The sequence below is a fragment of the Sapajus apella genome, unplaced genomic scaffold (genome assembly GCF_009761245.1).
Source record: "Sapajus apella isolate SASKATOON/1434 unplaced genomic scaffold, GSC_monkey_1.0 scaffold123, whole genome shotgun sequence".
Taxonomy (NCBI): Eukaryota; Metazoa; Chordata; class Mammalia; order Primates; family Cebidae; genus Sapajus; species Sapajus apella.
Genome location: NW_022437063.1, coordinates 2,223,479 through 2,242,109, shown reverse-complemented (window position 1 = coordinate 2,242,109; position 18,631 = coordinate 2,223,479). Strand labels below are relative to the sequence as shown.

General features: G+C 54.2%; 1 protein-coding gene across 3 annotated transcripts in view; it reads left to right on the top strand.

The window, feature by feature from the left end:
• Nucleotides 1–891: 891 nt before the first annotated feature.
• Nucleotides 892–18,631, top strand: part of PHF21B (PHD finger protein 21B) — a 114,289-nt gene continuing 96,549 nt past the window's right edge. For 2 of the 3 annotated variants that reach the window (XM_032261427.1, XM_032261428.1), the window contains exons 1-2: nucleotides 892–1,067; nucleotides 1,940–2,005. In XM_032261427.1, coding sequence (XP_032117318.1) covers nucleotides 1,014–1,067; nucleotides 1,940–2,005 — 120 coding nt within the window. In that variant the 5' untranslated portion in view covers nucleotides 892–1,013. The remainder of the gene's footprint in view (nucleotides 1,068–1,939; nucleotides 2,006–18,631) is intronic. The other variant, XM_032261426.1, reaches the window with a different exon arrangement.

The window sequence follows — 18,631 nt, the reverse complement described above, 5'->3', positions numbered from 1 at the left end:
ATCTGTGGAGAGTTTAATTGTGAGTGTAAAAAAAAAAAAATCATTAAAGGAAGAACCAAGAGATCAAATTTCTTGCTGTTTAAACAACACGGAGGCCTTCAGGCGGCGGGGGAATGTGGCGACGCGACTAATTTAAATCTCCCCAGTCGCGACGCTGGTGTAGACAGAAGGGGACGGAAGAATTTAAATAAACCAGCGGAGGGAGGGCGGAGGGGGGGAAGGAGGGAGCCCAGAGCCCGGGAGAGGAGACCTGGAAACACGGGCTCGCACCCTCCCGGCGGAAAGTGTCCCGGACCCGGCATTGCACGGCGCCGCGTTCCCCGGGCCGGGCCTGGGGGCGCAGAGGAGGACGCCGCGGTCGCCCCTCTCTCCGAGCGCCCGGCCCGAGCTGTCCCCCGGCCAGCGAGCGGGCACTCCTGGGCGCCGCCACTTTTGTTCTCCGCTCCAGGCGCCGGGCCGCGGCGGTGCCGCAGTGCGCAGGCGCGGGCGGGGCGGGGCGGGGCGGGGCGGGCGGAGGGTCCCGGCCCCGCCCCCCGCCGCCCCGGCCCGCTCCATCCGGGCACTGCCGAATTAGCATCGAGCCGAGGCACAACTTTGCCGCGGCCCAGCGAGATCCAGGCGCGCGCGCCGGAGGAAATATAGTCCCTGCCGGCGGGCGGCTCGCGCGGGAGGCGGCGGCGGCGGCGGGGCAGGCGCGCGCGGGGCAGCGCGGGGCTCCCGGCGCCGGGGGGCCATGCGCCGGGCCGCGCCGGCAGCCCGGGGACCCCGCGCAACTTGCCGGGCAGCCTGAGGAGAGTTGGGGCGGCCGCGGGCTCGGCACCGCGGGGCCCGGAAGCCTTTCTTCCCCCCTCGCCAGCCCCCTTCCCTTTCGGCCGTGGGGGAGGGGGCTCGTGTCCCCCCCACCCCGCCCCCGAGGCCGGGTCCGCCCGCGCCCGCTTTGGCCCCCGCGGTGCCGCGCAACTTCCCGGGAGCCCGGGCCAAAGTGAGCGCAAAGTGCTGTCCAAGTTGCCGGGATGGAGCTGCAGAGCCGGCCCGAGGCGCTCGCCGTGGAACTCGCGCGTCACCAGGTAGGTGTCCCGGGGCGGGGGGAGCGCGTGGCGGCTGGGGGTCGGGGGATCCGATTCCAGCGCCCTCTCTTCTCGTTCTCGGGGTCTTCCAGGCTGGAGCCTGCCCCGGGGCGGGGGGCGAGCGAGTGAGCACACGCGCCGAACCCCCTCGGGGCTCCCCGCCGCGCGCCTCCGGCGCAGTCCTGCACAGTTTGGGGGAATCGAGGGCGCATGGGACCCGAGCCTGGCTTCTCCTCTTAAGTGATGTAGGGTCCGCATGACTGGGGGTGCCTGGAGGGGGGCCCCCTTCGTGAGCCGTTCCCGGGGAGGGGAGTGCGAAGCGGCCCCCTTGTGGCCTCCCCTCCGGCCCCCGCACCCCAGGCGCACCTGCCCGGTGGGTAGAAGTAGTTTTGGCGATCGCTGCTGGCGAACGGCGGCGTGGCGGCCGGAGCCCGAGCGGGGCTCCGCGTGCGCGTGTGTGTGTTGGGGAGATTAGGACGCGACTTGAATATTTATGAGCTTTGCTCGACACGGACTCGCCGTGTTTACTTGGCTCTTTGTTCCTCCCCCCTCCCCCGGCACACACTCACACTCTCACTCACTCACACACGCACCCCGGCCTGCAAACTTGCACGGCTCGGGGGCGCCGCCGGGTGGCCTCGGCCCCCGCCCCGCCCCGCGAGCTGCCCCGATGAGGCGGCAGCCACAGGTAAGCGGCCCCGCGCGGCACTGCCCGGCCGCCGCGCGTGCGGGACGCGGCCCGGGAAACTTGGGGCGCGCTGCGGCCCACCCTGCCCTCGGGGCTCCGGGTTGGGGGCTGCCGCGGCCCGTCGGGCTGGGGCGCACCTGACCCCGAGCGGCCGGCCTGAGCCCGCTCCTCCCTGTTTCCACAGAACGGCGACCTCAAGAAGCAGCTCCACGAAAGGCAGCCGCGGATCGCCGCGCTCAGCGACAAACAAGTAAGCGAGGGGATCGCGCCCCACCCGGGATGGGGCCGGAGGGTGGCTGGGCACTTTGGCGGCGCCCTAAAAAGTGCCAGCCTGGGCACCGCGCGCTCAGATTCCCAGAGGGGTCCGTCTCCAATTCTCAAAGTTCCCCACCCCTCCCCTTTCCTGGAAAGAAAGAGCCGGGTTCTCGGAGGCGGCGGGGAGAGCCGGGCCCGGCGGGGGCCGAAGAGAGTAGCTCACTTAAAAGGCGGCGCGCGGCCCGGCGTCCATTTTGAGGTGGAGAATTTGTTTTTGGAACGTGGCGATTTCTCCCGGCTCGGAGTCCCCCTCTTCGCGCTGAGGTGGCCGTTGGGGCGGAGGGGGGCGGCGTGGGGGCCTGGACACCAAACTCCTTGGAAGCGATTTCTGGGCTCCGTGGCAAACCTCGTTTTGAAATCGTTCCTCGAGGCCCCCCCTCCACTTCCCCAGGTTCACTTTTCATTCTTGGAACCTGACGCCAGCTCCCGGGGAACAAAAGAAAGGCGCCCCTCGGTCCCCCCAGTTCTGCCCCAACTTTGGGCTCCGGGTGTGAGGTGTAGCTGGGGACACCCGAGAAGCTCCCCGCGATGGGGGCGCGGCCGCCCACCCCTCTCCCGGTCCCCTCGGGGGAGAAAAGTTGTCCATTGTGACTTAGTTGCGCTGAGCTCAGCGCTCCGGGTTTCAGCACCACGAACAGATGCCGCCGCCGGAGCCCGGCCGGCCGCGCGCCCCCGCCCCTTGGCTCCCGCCCCTCCCCCGTCCCTCCCCCGCCGCGCCCCCTCCCCTCACTCGCGCGCCCGCCCCTTCCCCGCGCTGCCCCGAGCCGAGAACTTTGAGCGGCGCAGCCAATGGCGCGCTGGGGCCTCCGCGCTGGCGGGGACGGGGGCGGTGGCGCCCCTCCCTCCCTCCACTGCCCCCTCCCTCCAGCTCTCCTTCCCTCCCTCCGCGCGCCCCGCCCCCTCCCGCGCCGCTCCCCCCGCCCTCGATCGCGCTTCCTTCGGAATGCAGGCAGCCGCCGCCAGAGCCAAACTTGGACAGCGCCGGGCCCGTCCCCGCGCGCCCCTGCCCGGGCCAACCCCCGCGCCCCCACCCCCCCACCCCAGCCCGGGCCTCCTGATCGGACGCCCCCTTCCCCCGAGGGATTTTCTGGTGTAGGGGAGAGATGTGAACGAGGTTGAAGTGGCTGCCAGCGACCCTGTCGAGGGAGAATTCGGAGATCGGGCGTTCTTTTCGAGTCTTTAAAGTTAAAAAGTGATGGGAGGGGGCGTGCGCGAGCGGGGTTGGGGGGTGGGGAACCCGGGCTTGCTGAAAGGAAGATGGCAGTGGCGCAGGCCCACGCCTGGTCGCGGCCGCCGGGCTGGACAGGAGACCTGGGACGAATGCACTAACCCCTTTCTGTCAGTGCCGCGGCCCCCCCGCCCCGGGCCGCGCGCCCCCGTCGGGGAATGGAAGCTTCCATTCCCGCCGGAGGGGGGCCCCCGGCGCGCGGCCCCGGCGAAGTCGGGGAGTTGGCGGGGGGAGGGGACCCAGGCCCGGCATTACCATTTTGATTGCTTTGATGCCATTTTTGGAGGGGGAGGGGTCGGAAGACCCTTTTCCGCAGAGCACAAAGCTGTTTAATCACTATGTAGAATCAAATCAGATACTTTCTTTCAAAAAAAAAAAAAAATCCGCCACCAGATCTGGTCCAGTGAGATAGCTGAGGGCTACTAAGCCCTTATTTCACTGGGTAAAACGGGAAGTTGTTGACTCTTACGCTGCGTGTAGAAGATTAAAAAGAGAGTAATGGGCGGGGGGGGGGGGGGGGGGGGGGGGGGGGAATCCAGTAACCCAAGGAGCTTTTATTGGAACAATGTCTCTTTATGTTTGTGCGTGGCAGTAGTTTTACTATTTGGAGTGACTCTTCCGAGCTTGGGTTTGATCATTTCTTCTGTATTGTAGCAACTATTTCAAGGCTGTTTAAATTTTTATGACGATAGTAAATGAGTCGCTATTTATTATCTGTCATGCCGGAATTCAGATAAGCCGAAAGAAACATTTGAAAATCCTGTTTGAAGGTTGAAGCAGCTTCGGGAAGGAGCTCTACGACTCCAGGCTGCCTTTGCCTTTAAATTTGAACTCCGGGAAGGAGGCTTGCTTGCGAATGAACGGACCTCCATCTTTTTGTGTGTGTGAGTGTGTGTTTAAAAAGAAAGAAAACAAGAAAAACTTTTGTTCTCCGGCCTTTTAGAAATGTTCCCCTGTTAAATGACTAAAAATAACATCTCGTAAGCAGCCAGGGTTTGGCCTGGCCATTGGAACTTGTGTTCGGAACTGCCAGGGTGTTGTTTTCCCATTTCCCTTTGTGGCATTTTATATAACAAGGGCTCATAAAAGAGGGAGGGGAGGGGGCTGCGGCCGTGGTTCAGCATGCTAATAAAGCCGCCTTGTCTTTCCCAGGCTCTGCGTTGAAATCTTTCAGAGGTCACCCGTGAAATGAGTTGGGTAGACTGAACATTTACTCTCTTCTCCCTCTCCTTGGGAGAGTTTGGTGATGATTGGCAGCTGAGCTGGGGAAAGGTTGATGAAAAGCACCTTGGAGGTGACTCTGGGCTGAACTAGGGTTTTGAAGAGGCTCTGCTTGGTTGCCCCAGAACCTGCCCAGAAGGAGCCAAAATGGGGGAGTGGGGATGAAAAGGCAGGTGTGTCACAGATTGTTTTTAACTCAGCAGGAAGTCAAACGTAGAATTCTTTTGGAGTTGCTTAGGGAAAAGCTCCTACCATCTCCACCTTTAAAGATGCTATCTGTGCTGGAATATCAAATATAAAGGTTAAGTTTCAATTAAAAGTGCACATGTGGATGATGAACTAGATAGTAAAATGAACAGACGACCCCATTATCCGGGTCTGTTAGTACTCCAGCGGCTGAATCGCGTCTCAGGGCGCAACCATCCATTTCGCATGAATGCCCTTAGCACTGCGTTTTTCTCAGTTACTTTGGGAAACATGGACAAGAGTGTAAAGGTGTTTATAGGACTCATAGTGGTAGATAGCTTGTTGGTCAGAGTAGATAAACATTTTCTGTGTAACTGTCCAGTTTTTGTCCTACCACTGGGGGACTAGGGAATAAGCAGGAAGAGAGGTTTACATAGGACCTTGCTATTTGAAAATGAAGTTCATATGCTCCACTAAAAAAAAAAATGGAGGCAGAGGGTAGTTGGTCGGAGCTGAGCCGTGGTCCCGCCCAGGCAAGCTCAGCGGCCTTCCCATGTGTGGCTGCGCCTCGCTGCTAGGCTGTGATTCCAGTAGAGAAGGGCCCTCTTCTTTAACAAGATATGATGTGTGAAGACTCCATTAGCTGCTCTAGTGGCTTACACCATGAGTTTGCAACACATGCAGAGAGGCAGTAACATTTTTATCTAAATTGTCAAGCAACAAGCACTTCTGTGTAAATAACAGACCCAGCACAAATACTGGGTAGGTGGAGGTCCCCTCTTCGGAGTTCCCAGCACAGCATTTAGATGCCGTGTGTGAGCTGGCATCTCCAGACCTTAACTTCATGCAAGTTCAGCTTTACAGTCAGGTTGGGAAGAGCCTTCTGTTTGAACCTCAGTCCATGTTGCTGTGGTCCCAAGAGAAAGACCCTGGAGGTGAGCTTGGGACCTTGTGCACTGCCCCAAGAGTCCATGGAATTGATGAACTCAGGGTTCTGAGGGGCTGTCCCCAAGTGCAGTGGTAAAAGTATGTTGTCTTGATAGGTGTTGTGTGTGCACCTGGCGCTGAGTCCCCTCGCTGAGTCCCCTTGTGAGTCCTGTCTTCACCGTGACTCACCAGCTGTGTCCACCATTGGGGGAGTCCACTTGGAAGCAGCCACCAGTGAAGCTGTGGGGGGGAGGGTGGTAATCCACAACCCCATCCCCCATTGTTTGGAGTCCTTGGGTACAAGGACTTTCTGTTTTCCAAGCTCTTCTCCCAAGCCTACTCTCCTCCAGAAAGGTACATTTTAATCTCACAGACTTAAAGCGCCAGCTCTCATTATTGAAACAGTATCATTATACATTACAGAAAAGGTCAGTGCAACTACAGAAGCTCTGCACTTAATGCTGCTTGGGGAAGATGGTGGGAATGGGACACCTGGGCCCAGCCTGGTTAGCTTGGCTGCCACCTTTGTGGCCTTCATCCCCCACCCTTCACCCCCTACCCCAGCCAACACAGCTGGAGTTTCCTGGACCCCTGCATCCCTTCATCACTCTGGGCCCACCCACCACCATCTCTTACCTGGAAGATTGTGATAGCCCCTTCACTGCATCCACTTAAAAACAACAACAAAACAACTTTATTGAGATATAATTTACATACACTATTCAGCCATCTAAAGTGTTCCATTCAGTGGTTTTAGTATATCCACAGATCTGTACAGCTTTCACTACCATCTATTTTAGAACATTTTATCACTTGTAAAAGAAACCCTGGCTGAGCTCGGTGGCTCATGCCTGTAATCTCTGCACTTTGGGAGGCTGAGGTGGGCGATGACCTGAGGTCAGAAGTTCGACACCAGCCTGACTAGCATGGTGAAACCCCTTCTCTACTAAAAATACAAAAATTAGCTGGGTGTAATGGTGGGTGTCTGTAATCTCAGCTACTTGGGAGGCTGAAACAGGAGAATTACTTGAACCTGGGAGGCGGAGGTTGCAGTGAGCCAGGATTGTACCATTGCACTCCAGCCTGGGCGACAGAGCAAGACTCTCATCTCAAAGAAAAAAAAGAAGAAGAAACCCCCTGCCTGTCCCTTGCCCTCTCCCTTCCCTCCTTCCCCAGCTTTAAGCAGCTGCTAATGGACTCTGCCTCTAGAGTTGCCTGTTCTGGGCTTTCGTATGAATGGAATCATACTATGTATGTGTATATACACGTATGTATGTGTGTGTGTATAAAATGACCATAGAGTGTGATGATGCTGTGTATATAGTATGATTCCATTTATATGAAATACATATATTTCTATGCTTTGTGACTGGCCTGTTGTGCTTAATAATTCAGGCTTCATGCAAGTTGTAGCACATCTCAGCTTCACTTGCTTTTATGTCAGGACGTCCCGCCGTGTAGAGAGAACTCATTCTGTCCAACCATTCATCCACAAGTGGATGTTTGGCTTGTTTCCGCCTTTTGCCTGTCATGAGTGGCATGCTGTGCGTCTACTCTGGCCCCTTCTAGTACATTCTTCCCCAGAGTCAGTGTCTTAGAATATGAATGAAGTCATGGTGCTCCCTGGCTCACAACCTTCCAATGGCTTCCCCTTGCTCTTGGGGTGAAACCCCGGGGCCTGCAGAGCCACAGGGATGGCCCTGCCCACCTGCTTTCCCTCTGCCCCAGGAGCTCCACCTTGCCCCAGCGTGGCAGCTGTGGACACTTGGGGTGGTTTCCTGCCTCTGGGACCATGAACTAGGAGGGGAAAGAGGGCAGAGAAGGCCAGCTGGGGCCAGAGTAAGGAAGGTGTCACATGCTGGGATGGCTGGCCTGGAGTTGATACTTTGGGCTCTTGCCGTGCCCAAGGGCTACTAGGGCATGAGGCGGGAAGCGTATGCAGGGGTGCTCAGGGCAGGTCAGAAGGGAGGAATGTGAAGGAGGCCTGGGCTCCCCAAGCGCTCAGGAGTTACTTAGGTGTTTGTCAGCTGCGTGGGGAGCCTCTTGACAGGCCCCATCGTGTGGGGAGCGCAAGGCTGGGAAGCTGCTGAGCCCAGAACCCTAGGTGACCCATACATAAACCAGGCTGTGAGGGTGAGGGTTCCAGGTGACCATCCCCCAGCTTTCACCAGAGGTTCTTAGAGCCAAAGAATTAGTGGGGGACACCTCTGGAAGCCCCAGAAGGCAACTGAGTGGGTAACGCTGCTCAGTTGAAGAAGAAAAGTTTGTGTGTGTGTATGTACATCCATGCAACTTATAGTTACATGTTCAGTAGTTACATTTTTATTTCTATTGATTTAATTTTCTTGGCCATATGTAATGTATAGAATGACAAATATTTATATTTTGATATATGTCAGTACAACAGGATACATGTAAAGCCCATAGAATGTGTACAAGATAGTTACTATTTTGTCTGTTACTAAAATGAGAGGAAGGATTTGTTTTTGAAGTGCTTGTGTAGATCATCCTAGATCAGCTCCTCTACTAGACTGTAAGCTCCCTGAGGGGTACCTGCTGGGCTGCCCTCTGCTTATTCCCAGGGCAGTGATGGTGTGAAGATTGGCAATGATTCATTAACTGTCCTAGGGGAGTCCCTAGTGTTTTTGAAGTCAGGAAAATGGATTACCATTCTGTGGAAGTAAATTTTACTAAGGAAGGTGGTGATGAGCATTCTATCAGAATAACTCTACTTTTTAAAGGTTTTTGTTAGAAAAACAACGTGGTCCTCGGGAAAATGGCAGTACAAGTTTGACTGTCATAGCACGCAGGTCTGGCTTCTTCCTGCCCCACTGTATCCTTGGGTGACCTCGAGGTGTGCTCCGCAGAGGTGTCTGCAGATGCGTCTATGATGTTGGGCAGACACCTTCTCACGCAAGTCCATGCACCCGACATTACTGCTCCCAGACCCGCTTTTCACACTTGCGTGGTGTTGTGGACGTCTCTTGGGAGCAACTCAGGTTAATTCCACAAATACTAAAGGAGTTCCCGCCAGAAATTACTGGGGATATGGAAGTGGCCGGGGACGTCAGTAACAGTGACAGTGACATCTCGCTTTCTGAGGCTTTATACTTGTGGAGGGCTTCACCTGGTCTCTGCTCACAGCCATTTTCACGTGCTGTTCGGGAGGCAGGTGTGTCCACAGTCACCTATCTGTTGAGGCCCAGTGAGGGACTTGTGTGAGATGTCTGGCTGCCGGGCTCACCCAGGCAGCGGATGGGACAATATGATGTGCTGGGGGGTATGGGGACAGCTCCAGGGAGGTGACATTTGCACCAGTACAGAAAGTAGTGGCAGATCGCACTCGCTGCCATCTGCAGTACTCTCTTCAACGTGCTTCCTCCGTCCTCCTTGATAGGCGTCTTTTTATTTGATCGTCAGGGTAACCCTGGTACTTGGGTCGGACTGGGCTGGTGAATCTTTAGGACAGGTCGGAGGACTGCAGCTTTCCAAGGCCGAGCAGCTTGGAACCGCCACGAATGGAATCACCAACCCTGCCCCTTGGCCCGGGGTGCCTCCGTGTTAGCCCCTGCTCATCTCCAGTTGGTCTCCCATGGCATAGGGTCCAAGGTGATGTAGCCAGAAGAGCAAGGGCCCCAAAGTCAGCACACTAGGGTTCACAGCCCAGCTTCCTGCATCTCTGCTGAGCAGCCTTGGGCAAGCCATCCTGCCTGTCTGAGCGAGCTCTGTTTCCTGCCTCTGAAGTGGAGATGGGAATAAGACCCACTCACCTGGTGATTGAGATGAAATCAGCAGGTACGAAAGTGCATCTAGACTGCGGCATGAAGGTGTTGAATGTGGGTCTGTTACTACGAGATGAGGTCAATTTGAACCACAGGAACCGCCCCCCTGCCCACCCGGGGCTCTGACCTGGGCACCTTTGTCTTGTTGCTTGTCCCCATTACCATCTTTCCATGCGAGGGTGTCACATTGCTTGTTGCCCTCGTAAAGGTTGATGACCACTATGGTGACTATGTCGCCTGCATCAGCCACTCCAAAGAGGTCGCTTTGATATTAGAATCTTAAACACCTGCTGTCGGAACCGTACGTTTGATTTCAATTAACTTCGAATTTTTTCAATGAGATGACTCTGATAATAACTTTAGTAATCCCAGGATGCCTCATTAGAGCTGCTGGCTATGCTGATTAGCCTTGTGATTTAGCAAGTTTTTCCTCCAATGCCTTTGTCTCTTCAGAAACCAAATCATGGGCTGTGTCTTTTATCACTTGTGTGAGCAGTGAAGCAGTGAACACATGAGGCTGCTGCCCGCCCTGTTTGGACACACCGCTGGTCCTGAGGGCACCACGCTCCTCCTTCAGCAGCCCCTCTTGATGTAGGGCAGTGTCTCTGGGATGCTCTGCTCACCTCTAGGGGGTTAAGGAGCTTTAAGCGTGTTCAGTGGCCAGCCTTGGAGGCCCTGGCCCTGGATGTCCCTCTCAAGTGCTGTTTAGAAGGCTTTTAACTCTGTCTCCAAGAGGCACGTGACAAAGCGCTTTATAGTGCAGGCTATAAAACTGGATAGACTGGAGTTCCAAGCCTGGCTCCATTCTTTGCCGGCTCTTCCGCCAGGGGCCGGCTTTGCCGCTTTGGAGGCTCTGGTTCCTTAGTTATCAAAGGTTAGTAACAGTGCATGGCCAGCCAGGTAGCAGAGTGCCTGGTGCTCCGTGAGCACTCAAGAAACAGTCTTCAAGAGGCCACAGGATTAGTGAGTGGTACATGAAGCTCTGGGCCCACAGGAAGCTCTCACCCAGTGGGACTGACCATGAGTTCTGATGCATCCTGTCATTCCTGTGGGGCGCTGGCTCTGAGCAGGTACCTTCTGTTTCTCTCTGTGGACTGGCTCAGCCCAGAGAGGTTGAGTGTGTCTTGCTGAGGTCACACAGCAGGTGAGTAGAGAAGCTGTCGTCCAGTTCTGTACCATTGGGTGCCCAGCTTCGTGATCTTAACCCCAACACTGGCACATGTAGGGGGAGAAATGACAGCATTTAACAGCACCAGCATGAAAAGTGAGGTGTGGACTGTTACTCCAGGGCACACGGTCAGAAAAAAATAAGTCGAGTTACAATGTTGGAGATGATCCCCAGTAAGTCAGTAACCTTCCTGTGACCTCGAGTGGGACTTCCGCTCTGAAGTAGAAGTCATGGAAGTTTCCTGGGGTCTGGGTCTGGTCTCTGCATCTCCTGGGATCGTGGCTGTCAGCTTAGCACGTGGAAGTGTGTGGTCGGCTGGGGACTGGGGGTTGCGGAGAGGAGTCTGCAGCGTGGAAGCCGAGAGCCCTCCGGAGCTGGGGGTTTCCTCCCCATCCCTCTCGCTGCCCTGCATGCCGCTCTCCTTTTTATTATTGTTACTGATGCTGCTATTTTATACTTGAAGGTGAAGATGCCTCATTTTGAAGTGGTCTTTATTCTCTGAAGGAATAAATGTGCTTCCTGAAGATTGTTCTGTGTTGTTTTTGGTGGGGACTTCCTGTTCGGTAGTAGCAGCCCCAGTGTGGGGAGAAATTGCTGACACAGCTTTGCTCTGGTTACAGTCCCTGACTGCCAAGAGCGGCATCCCTTCGAGGCTCCGACACGCCATACTATATGGTTTTTTACTTTGGCTTGGCACTTGTGCTGGTCTTCTTAAAATATGGCAGAAACAGGGCCGGGCGCAGTGGCTCACGCCTGTAATCCCAACATTTTGGGGGGCTGAGGTGGGTGGATCACGAGGTCAGGGGTTTGAGACCAGTCTGGCCAACATAGTGAAACCGCGTCTCTACTAAAAATACAAAAAATTAGCTGGTATGGTTGTGGGCGCCTGTAGTCCCAGCTACTTGGGAGGCTGAGGCAAGAGAATCAAGTGAATCTGGGAGGCGGAGGTTGCAGTGAGCCAGGATCACACCACTGCTCTGCAGCCTGGGTAATAGTGTGAGACTCTGTCTCAAAAAAAAAAAAAAAAAAAAAAAAAACGGGCAGAAAGGAATGTATCCATGAGGGATTTTGATTTTTTTGCCCGGGGTTGAGTCGAACCCTCATCCTGAAGAGGGATGGGAGGGGTGGTCCTGGCTGGATCTTAGTCGGGGTGGCACAGCCCCTCTGGCAGTGATGTCTGGGGAGGAATGGGGGCGAGCATTGTATGCACCGGTAGTGATTCTGGAGGTGCAGCCAGCAGCTGATTAGAGAGAGCTGTTGTCAGTGCTAGTTTATTAATAATAATACAGGAAACAGAAAGCCCGCAGGACCCCAAAGACATTATTGCTGTAGAAGAGCAGGAGGCATCTTTGGCTTTTTGTTGATACAGAAACCTCTGAGCTGCTTTTGGTCTCTGGACAGGTGTGCCCAGAGCTGGGATTTGGCCCGACTTGGGAGTCTGTGGAAATTAAGGGGACATCCCGCCCCCCACCACCTTGGCCTGATGGCTTATGGCTGAAGCTAAAAGTATAGGATGTGAAAACCAAGGGGAGCACCTTGACCAACCCCTCTTCTTACCTGCGGGAAACTGAGGACCCGGTGGGGGTTGGGGATTGCACCAAGAACCAGATGGAATCTCTGTGACTCCAGGTCTTCAGGTCTTCTGATCACCATGCTTCGCCCATGCGAGAAGCCTGTTCAGTGTTTGTTTCCACAATTAGATTAACTTCACCAGAGTTTTCTTTCTGAAGCCGCTGACCCCAGAGGGCAGCCTGTGCATGAGAGTTGCTAGGTCCTGCATGGGATGACCTTGTGTGTGGACAACAGGACTGTCAAGAAAGGATCCTCGGAACACCTGGGTGTTTTGAGGACAGTTGCTAGACTCCCCAAGTAGTTGACTTCTGAACTGCACAAGAAACAGGCAGCTTTGGCAGGGCACAGTGTGTTCCAGAATGGTCCACGTGATGAAACTTAGTAAATCAGACTGGCTGCAGATCTCCAGGTGTAGGTGAGTTTCTCCTGTTTCCTGGAGAATCAGGAGAACCTGCAACCATCACCTAGCCCAAGTGCACACATTTCTGTTTTCAGAGTCTACACTTGAGGGTAGGGGCCAGCTGGGGGCTTGAGTTATCTCCCCAAAATAGGAAAGGAGCTGAGAGATGGTGATTTGGAAGTGGAGTCAGCAGTTATGTGAAGCCAAGCGGCAGCAAGAGGGGTCTTTTGGCATCTCCCTGGGGTGACATCCGCAGGCTGCCCCTGGGTGAAGCTGTAGTCAATTTGGGGAGAGGCTTTTTACCCCAGGAAAAAGAAAAGGGCTGGAATGAGGCAGGAGAGGAGGGGAAGGGAGAGAAAGAGAGGGAGAAGTGTTTCTCTTTGATGTTGTTCAGATGGAAAGCCAATCTGCATATGTAAATGAACTTGAAAATGTGATTAAAAATATATACATATTAGAGACTGTGATCCAGAATTGAATGTGAGATGCAGCTCAGCTCACAAAGTGACAGGTAGCATTTCCCACAATCAGCAATACCAACTCCGTCTGTGATTAATGCGTCTCAGTGGTAATAAATGCACCACAGATAAATGCCGGAATTATTTGTTAAACTCCAGTTGACAGCCCCACTGAATGTAAAGCTCTGTTTGCCCACATTGCCCATGTCCACCTCCCTGCTGCCAAAGTCTCCCCAAGAGCTTGGAAGGAGAGGTGAGAGAACAGTTACTGGAGCCATTGTGGATTGAGGCCAGAGCCCTCGAGGTCATTCCAGTCATGGGTTTGGGGAAGCAGCGGAAGTGGGCGTGTCACAGGGAAGTTGCCAGGAACCACCTGTGGCTGCTGTCACCAAGCAGGAGCTGGGACTCAGTGGCGCAGGACCTTCAGCCTAAGGGACTGGAGGGGATGAGGGTCGTGGAGCTCTCTCTGTTTGAAACCCTTTTGCATATTCTCCAGCCTGTGAGCAGACCAGGATGCTCAGCAGGGCGGGCCACGCACCAGGCTCATGAGTAGTGGGCAGAATAGGCCCTTGTGGTGCTCACAGACTCAGGTGGGAGACATGCATAATGCATGACGTGGAGTGGGTTGGAAGCTGGCAAGTGCTCTGATGAAAAGTACAGCGGGGAAGGTGTGTGTGTGTGTGTGTGTGTGTGCGCGCGTGCGCGCACATGCATGTGTATACATGTGCATGTGTGTGTGCCCACATGCACGTGTATACATATGCACGTGCATGTGTGAGCATGTGTGTGAGCATGTGTGTGCACATGCATGTGTGCGCGTGTCATTTGCATGTGTGTGCATGTGTGTATGAATGTGTGTTTGCTTGTGTGCCTGCATGTATCCATGTGTGTATGTGTGTGTGTGCGTGTGCATGTATCCATGTGTGTATGTGGGTGTCTGCATGTGTGTGCATGATTGCGTGTATGCATTTGTGCATGTGTAGGACAGACGGAAGCTTTAGAGGAAGGTCTAGAGGGGATCAGAGAGTCAAATGGTGTAGGGACCCTTTCTCTCGGTGTGACTGACCCCAACCTTTAAAGCACCACCTGGCCTGAGTGTTTGAGAGGGAGCAGCCCTTTCATGGGGCAGAACGTTGACCGCAGGTTGGAAGTTAGGTGATTTCAGCCCCCAGTCTGGAGGAATTCCCTGATAGTGAGAGCTGTTTGGGGCTAGAACTGGTTAAGGCCTTCATCTGCCAAACCACCTCTCAGTCAGTAAAGGAGAAGCAGCCCCAACCAGTAGTTGGATGGGGAAGCCTGGCTGGTGCTCCCTGATGCTGAGATTCTGTTATGCAGAAATCTCGAGACTCACCAGGGACTCTGGCTGTGTAATTACAACCTGAGGCTCCCGACCTCAGCAGGGATGGCAGACTCCAAAGCTGTGGGCCAGCGAGTGGTCCTTCCGAGGGCTGGGCGCTGGAGAGGCGGAGCCCCTCAGCTGGGGGCAGCATGGCCCTGTGCCCCCCCCCCCGTTGTCACGTCACATGGACCCTGTGCCACCTGCTCCTTAGATTTTTCAAGAGAAGCCCGTAATGAAGTCTGATGTTTGGATGTGGGCAGTGAATTACAGCCTTTCCACACATCCCTGGCCAGAAGGGACGCTCCTGCAGGTTGAGGTGACTGTCCACTCAGTGACCATCTTTGAGCCCCTTGCCACATCCCCTCTGCTGTGCCCTCCACACTGGCTCCTTCCTCTGCATCGTCCGGGGCCCGGCGGAGGTGGGCAGTCACCCTGACCTCAGGGACAGAGTGTGTCTTTCCCCTGGATAACTCCGTCACGTGTTGGAGGTGGGTCATCTAGTAATTTCCTCCGTCCCTCTTCTCTGTCTGCACTCAACATTGAGGTGCCGACATACCGAGTGCTGAATGCAATGACTGAGTCAGACTTGCCGCAATGAGATTCTAGAATCTTAGCATCCTAAGATGGGAAGAGTCTGTGATGGTGAGTCCTGAGATTCAGGACGTTGGTTCTACAATGATCCAAGCCTCCGAGGTTTAGCGATCCTGCGGTCCCATAGTGAGACCCAAACTCCCGGAAAGGGTGGAGCGGATCTTACTAGAGTGCCTCGGGGCTCTTCAAGGGTGTTTATCTCTCATTTAGATAAGTAAGTGGAACACAAATGTATTTCTGTAAATAGAATCGGCCCCCAGCCCCTGACTCACTCCAGCCCCAGCCACTGCATCATTGGAGTTATTTTATTAATGTGTTCTGCTGAGTGGACTTGAATGGGGAACGCAGCCTCTCATATCGTGGATCTAATTATAAGCACAAGGGACGGTACCAAAGAAGCGGCTTTGAAGGGAGAAGAGTCTGGCAGCTTGGCTGAAAGTGTCCTTTAATGAACTTCTGTGGCACTTGTATCTTAGCAACACATTTCATTACATCCTGGTGCAGCTGGACTTGCTGTACAGTAATTCACCCCCCAACCCACCCCCCACCTTGGTGACTGGAGGGAGGAATGCACCTACCCACTTCCCCAAGGCAGTGTTTGCACCTCTTCTGCTTTGTTTAGTTGATGAAAAAGGCAAACACAGCTGAGAGCCGGGATACTCGGGATACTCACTAGGCTGGAGGGGTGTGTGGCCTCTCCGCCTGGGCTGCTTCGAGTTCAGATGCTGCCGCTGCCAGCTGCCCTGCAGGTCTGCTGATTCTTGCCCTGGCACTACCCACATTTGGGTATTTTTATCTGGACTTCTTTCCCATAATGACACTAATTTGGATACTGCGGAAGTGGGGACATTGGCACATCTTTCATGGTAATCAGCAGCCTGTGTGTAAGTGGGGGTGGGGAAGTGTTGCTGAGATGAAGTGGGCGCCAGGGGAGGAAAGTGGGCCCAGGCTGCCCAGTCCAGCTGGGCTCAGCTGCGTGTGAGCCTGGGGGTTGTGGCCGGTTACTTTTCTCTATGAGCCTTAGCTTTCTTCTCTGCTGTGTGAGCGTCTGGACTGGTATGCTCAGAGCTGGGATTCGGCCATTACTGATCCCCATGAACTGGGCAGCGTGAAACAACAGAATCCATTCTCTCATGGTTCCGCGGGCCAGAGGTCTGAAGTGAAGGTGTCGGCAGGGCCGTGCTCCCTCCAGAGGCTCGAGGGGAGGACCCCTCTTACTTCTGCAGCCCCTGATGGCTCCTGGCAGTGCTTGGCTTGAAGATGCAACCCTGCAGTCTCTGCCTCCGCCGGCACCTGGCCGTCTTACCTCGGGGCCTGTCTGGGAGACTTTTCTCCTCTTGTTAAAAGTTCGCCAGTCATGGGATTCAGGGTTCACCCTAAGCCACAATGACCTCAGCTAACTAATCACATCTGTAATCACCCTCTTTCCAAATAAGGTCATGGTCCAAGGTTCTGGAAGGATATGAATTTTGGGAGGACTCTTCAACCCAGTACCTCTGCCAGCTGAAGCTAGTCCTGCCTACCTTGGATTCCAGTTGTGGGGGTGCCCTGGGCTGACCCAGCATCAGGTGCCTTTGGGTCTGCTCCCTGCCCCCCTCTCACAGCCAGGAGCCTAGATGGACAAACTGAGAACCCATGCTCCGTCCTGAGCAGTGTGATGGCGGGATCTTCTGAAACTCACCTGGCAGGTGGTTTGAATATCTGAAATCAGGACCATCTCAGAAAAGCTGGGCTACCTCATCTACTATAGTTTGTGGCTCTTCAGAGGCAGAGAGTTTAACATTAGGTTGTATATGTAGTTTTGAAAACCTGCCAGCTGAGAGTTTCACCCTGATTTGTTCTCATCCAGCAGGGAGGAAAGGATGCTTTAGAAGCACCATCGACCTGAATAGGAATGTGCATTCTCCTGGGTGCTCACACAGCTTCCTTATTGCTGTTTGGCCCGCAAATGTAGCCCAGTTGTGGTGGCTTGTATAGACTTTATATTATTTTAGTGACTTGTTTTCTTTTTTCTCTCTATGATTAGTCAGCAAGGGACCGATCTTTTGTTTCTCATTCATTTACAACAACTAACATTTGTGTAATAGCATCTTGGGGTACTGGGCATTGTCACGTTAACTCATTGGATTCATGTTTCATGGGTTTAAAAAGTGAGGTTTGAGGGCTGGTGGGCCTTTTCCAGGGCACCCACACATCAAACCAAGCATTTTCTTAGGAGGAGGCCACACCGAGATTGGAGGCAGCTTCCTAGAGCCCTTCTCACCACTCGCACACCACTGCCACTTCCAACTTGTTCCTTGAGTCCGGGGTTTAAGGGACATTTGTGTTGAGAGTTCCCTGAGGTCTCCCAGCCAGGCTTCTTTGTCTGTGGCCCTTCAGACCACAGTCCTGTGATCTGTCAGCCGGCCCTGGGCCACGGAGAGGTATGTAGCCACGGTCTGAACACCGTGTCCTCCCCAAAGTGCATTCCTTAAAACCTCAGCCCCAAGGCGTTGGTATTAGGAGGTGGGGCCTTGGGAGGTGATTAGGTTCCAAAGGTTGCACCCTCATAGACAAGATTAGTGCCCTTATAGAAGGGGCTGAAGGTGTCTGTCTGCCTTCATGAGGGCACAGCAGCAAGTCACTCTCCCAGTTATGAAGTAGAGAGCAGCCCTCACCGGACACTGCGTCTGCTGGTGCCCTTCTCATGGGCGTCCCAGCCTCCAGAACTGTGAGCAGTAGACTCCTGTTGATTGTAAATTACTCAGTCTAATCTTTTGGTATAGCAGCCCCAAACTGACTGCAGCATATGCCATTGCTAAACTTCCACAGTACTCTTTTCTCGATTTGCAGGAAAAAAGACACACTCTATAGACCTTTCTCAATGAAACTTTTTTTTCCTGGCATGAATAATTCCTAAACCTTTGGTTCTGAGGTTCTAGCAGAGGACAAAATGACATAAGTAGCAGACAAAAATTGGCAGTTGGTTATGATTATTTTGAAGACTTTGGTGGACTTTTAATCATGTTTTTTCACATATAGCTAAATGAAGTTATATTTTTCTACACCTCACCCCTCATTGGCTATCAGGCCATAGATTATAAAGATCTCCCCCAGCAGGTGGGTGGATGGATGGAAGAGCGGGAACTGACGGATCCAAAAATGAGGTGCGCCACCCTGAAGATCCACATTGTTCAGGCCTGGAGTGGACTTGCTTTGGAGACTGTGAGCTCCCCGTCACACAAGTAACCAGTAAGAGTGACTAAGAGGGAATCCCTGGAGGATTTGGTCAGCGCTTGTCAAACTTACTTAGGAAGCAGAGCCTAGGGCTAACATCTTTGCGGAACAGCATGGACTAATAACATATTCAATCCCATGATACGATCAAGGAAAAACCCCTGCCTCTGTCCTCTACACCATGACCAAAGTTGTTTCTCTCAAGTTTAGCCTTTGTGTTTACTCTTCTGTGTGTAAACACTAACTTTCACTCCCCTTGGCCAATGGCAGTAGTTTCTAATGTCTTCTTAGCCTCTCTCCCAGGTATGAATCCGTTAGACAAGCTGCTCTGCTTGGAGCTGGGGCAGGGGCCTGGATCCCTGCCTGTACTTGCCCTCTCCCCAGCTCCAGGACCTCCCCTGTACCTGCACCTGCCCTCTCCGCAGCTCTAGGACCCCACCTGTACCTGCACCTGCCCTCTCCCCAGCTCCAGG